This window comes from Rutidosis leptorrhynchoides, chromosome 2 (genome assembly GCF_046630445.1).
Source record: "Rutidosis leptorrhynchoides isolate AG116_Rl617_1_P2 chromosome 2, CSIRO_AGI_Rlap_v1, whole genome shotgun sequence".
NCBI lineage: Eukaryota > Viridiplantae > Streptophyta > Magnoliopsida > Asterales > Asteraceae > Rutidosis > Rutidosis leptorrhynchoides.
In genome coordinates, this window is record NC_092334.1 from 356,138,552 (window position 1) to 356,142,839 (window position 4,288).

Here is a 4,288-nt window from a genome sequence, read left to right on the forward strand (position 1 = left end):
GAAACTCCAAAACACTCCAAAAACACTAAAATTCGAGCAAAAAAGGTGCACGGACGAGCAAAAAAATGAAATTCGAGCAAAAATAAAAAAACACGGACGAACAAAAAATTCATAGTCAAGCAAAAAAAAATATATTTTTTTTCCAAAATGTAGAACACATTTTTGTTCGAATATCGGCATTTTTGTTCGACTACCCGTGTGTTCTACATTTTTTTGTTCGACTATCAAAAATGTAGAACACAAAATTGTTCGCCCGCCTTTTTTTGTTCGAATATCACTTTTTTTTCGCCCTTGTCCCATTTTTTGCTCGAATTGCTTCCTTTTTGTTCGCCCGTGTCCAATTTTTGCTCGAATTTCCTTTTTTTTTGCTCGAATTTTCCTTTTTGCTCGAATTTCAGTGTATTTTTGAGTTCTCATAGTTCTCACACAAAAAAGTTCTCATTTTATCCCTCTACTCTCTCTCTCTCTCTCTCTCTATATATATATATATATATATATATATATATATATATATATATATATATATATATATATATATAATAGGGTAAATATTACACCGTATTTAACATGAAAGGTTAAATGTTGGAATAAGTTACTAAGTATGCTAAAAATGGAGTACTAAGATTAATGAATGCTAAATTGTCGTTTCACACACACAAACTACACAATCAAGAGAATGTTTTAGTATATAAAAAATAAAAATAAAAAAAAATTAATAAATAAATTAATTAATTAATTAAAAATTAATAATAATTAATAATTTAGTTTTTTTGTCAATACTATGATGATCGTGATGTTTTCGATATTCCTAATCATTCAATACTATTACACCAATACTGTTACACGTATATTTTTTCCGCTCATCAATAGTGGTGCAACGTACGGACTCAAACCACTAATCATTTTATGTATACCTTTTCTGCTAATTAACGGCCATGCGACTCATGAAATCAAAGCCCGATATTTACATTTACGGGCTAATAAAACTAGAATATTAATAATGTACACTTTTTCCGTTCATTAACAGTCATGTAAATCACGGCCTCAAAACACGATATTTATAAAAACACAAAGTTACAACTTCCGTCCAACGGACGGGCTCATAAAACTAGTAATACAACTATAGAGACAAACATCATCATCCTTTTCAAAAAAATTCTACAAAATCTTGCATCCAAAACTCACCAACAATGTCGCAAAGTGTGACATCATCCCGATAAAGAGATAAAGTTACATAAGTTTCATAGTCCGTCCTATACGACATTATGTGACTGTTGTTTACGATTTATAAGTTCAAATCTATATGGCACTTGTGGGTTGAATTCGTTAAGCCGATCAGCTGCCCATTTTCCAAGCCTCTTACGTTTGTATTCACAACAAGTGTCAAAAACTCTAACCAACATCGCTTCAGTTGGGTCAAACGGTATTTTCTTAACAAAACTCTCAAGTTCACCCATGAACCCAAACCGACAATAAAGTTCAATCATGGACTCATAATGCTCTAACCGTGGTATAACGCAGTAGTCACTAATCATCGAATCGAAATACTCCTTACCCAATTCAACACGCCCTTCGTATATACAAGCAAGCAAAACACCTTGAAATGTTGTATTATCCGGTTTTAACCCGTCACTTTTCATCATTTCAAAAAGATCAATTGCCACGTCACCTCTTAAATTATGACAACATCCGAATATCATAGAATTGTAAAGAATCAAATCGCGAGAAACGGTTGTTTTGAAAACGGTTAAGGCGTAATTGAGACAACGGGATTTCGAATAAGCATCGATCAACGCCCCGTTCATAACAATGTCCATATCATAACCATATCTAACCAAAAATCCATGAATCTGTTTACTTAGATTTAATGCAAATATATTTGCACACGCAGCTAAAATAGTTGCGAGCGTGTGGTTACTCGGTGGGGTCTCGCCTAACATCTTCCAAATAACTTTCATAACTTCTTCGCTCCTTTTATTACGAGCGTGACTAGTCAAAATCGAATTCCAAGAAACGGCATCTCGTAAATGGCTCATTTGATAAAACCAAGCTCTGCAACTTTTTAAGTCTCCACATTTTCCGTACATGTTAAGAAGACCATTACCAACAAATAAATTATCATTAAAATAACGCCTGTAAACACAAGCATGAACCTGTTTCCCCAATTCAACATCTAAAAGACCAGTGCACGTAGTAAAAAATAACCCAATCGTAACATGGTCAACGTCTAGGTTCGTTTTGGATATCATATACATAACTTCTAATGCATCTTCCCATTTGTAATAGCGCGTGTAGCCCGCCAGCATGGCGTTATACGAAACTATATTCCTCTCCGGCATTTCATCGAACAGTCTTCGTGCATCTTCGATTTTACCGTTTGTTGCGTATGCTGACACAGCTGAAGTCCAGTTAATCAAATCTTTAGCATTTGGTTGGTTAAAAACATTGTGCGCACTTTTTAAATCTCCATTTTTTGCATACATATCAATGAGAGGTCCAGATACTACTAAAGTGTCTACAAGATTTATTTTTACTGCAAAGGAATGAATCTGCATCCCCTCACTAAAAGCCGAAATTCTTGAACAAGCACAAATCGCATTTGATACTGTAAAACTCAACGGCATAACATCATTCGTTTTGATCATTTCGAAAAACATAACTATTGCTTCCCTCTCTTCGCCCATATCATAATACCTTCTAATAATCACATTCCAAGAAACCTCATTCGGGTGACGAATCTCGTCAAACATTCTCCTAGCATCACTCAAAAACCCGCATTTTCCGTAAACATCAACAATCGAACTCTCAATAATCACATTCCCACAAAACCCATACTTAACAACAAGTCCATGTATCCCCTTAGCAAAATTAACTTCCAAAAGCGACCCGCAACAACCCAAAACACTAGCAAAACTAATCTCATTACATGAAACACCATCGATATTCATATCCAAAAACACGCCCAACGCCTCTTTAGCAAATCCATTAAGTGCATAGGCTGATATTAATGCATTCCAGGAACCACCATCTCTCTTAGGCATTTCATCGAACAGTTCACGTGCATCATCCAAGCAGCCGCATTTTCCATATGCTTCAATGGCTCTGTTGAGGAGGAAAACTGGTGGGGTTTGATTGAAAGTGAGTAAATGAGATTCAACTTTTCGGGTTTCAACAATGGAACGTGTTGAAGCACATAAATTGAAGAGGGAAGCGTATAAAGAGATGTCAACTGGGACTGGAGATGCAAATAAAGTGGAGACTGCTTTTGAAAGACTCTGTTTGTTGTTGAGTTTGAGATGTGTCAAGATTTTGGTTGTCACATTAGCTCCCATAAAGCTTAATCTTAAGGTTAGGTTTCTACTGAAATGGTGTCATAGTTGAGTTTGTGGTAATAATAATTGATACTGAGTATAATAGAATTTGAGACTGTTTCATTTATTCAAATCTGCCAATCAATTATTAATGTTATTGTTTTTTTTTCGGAAAAAAATAGTAATTTGTATTTTTATCGGCTAGTTTAAATAAAAGACAAAATTGCATCGCTGGTCTATCATGTTTGTATCAAATAATACGGATAACATTTATCTATTTTTTTGACCTCGTTAACCTTCATCTTTCGAATTATGACATGACCTCGTCTTTTAACTTTTTTACTTTTTAGGCGTTAAGTTACCTCAAGTGCTAGGCAGGTGAGGGCAACATCGTCCGTTGATTGCTTTCTTTTTCTTTAAGAAGAATAAAATAATAATAATATGAATTTAAAGGGTGCTACAACTTTCAATTGTACCGAGGTCAAGCATAAATCAATTTGATCAACAGATCAAAACTTCTATCTTCTTGTCTTTTGTTTTTTATCATTCTAAAATTATAAACTTTAAATCTTTTTAACATACATCAAGCAAACAAAAACATATAATCAAGATCATTCTAGCTCTACAAAAATGAAGGTTTATAATCAAATTAAATAAAAAAATAAATAATTAACATACAACATATCCAAACATCGCCGACAAACCTTAAACACATCTTTGCATGCAAAACTTTAAACAAATCTTTAAATCAATAGATGTCTGTAAATAATAATAAAAACAAGCATCGTCGACGACTGCAACCACCATCTACACGATCTATCTCGTCTACGCAATGAACACCATGGGAGGCCCGGAGGGGGAGCAAAGTGATCGACCACTCAAGGCCCATGATTTTCAGGGGCCCAATTTTCTACATATGCAGACATAATCAGAGATTTGAGAAGCAGTGGAACTAGAAAAATACAACTGAAGCAACG

The 4,288-nt window shown here is 34.4% G+C and overlaps 1 protein-coding gene across 1 annotated transcript; it reads right to left on the bottom strand.

Annotated features, from left to right (window-relative positions):
- Window positions 1-1,032: 1,032 nt before the first annotated feature.
- Window positions 1,033-3,332, bottom strand: LOC139891984 (pentatricopeptide repeat-containing protein At3g26540). Its single transcript, XM_071875007.1, has one exon. It carries the CDS (start codon window positions 3,330-3,332, stop codon window positions 1,254-1,256), a length of 2,079 nt encoding a protein of 692 aa, XP_071731108.1. The 3' UTR covers window positions 1,033-1,253.
- Window positions 3,333-4,288: the final 956 nt, after the last annotated feature.

Bases quoted from the DNA above. Each gene is read 5' to 3' on its own strand.
- LOC139891984 (XM_071875007.1), bottom strand. From the start codon at position 3,332: ATGGGAGCTAATGTGACAACCAAAATCTTGACACATCTCAAACTCAAC.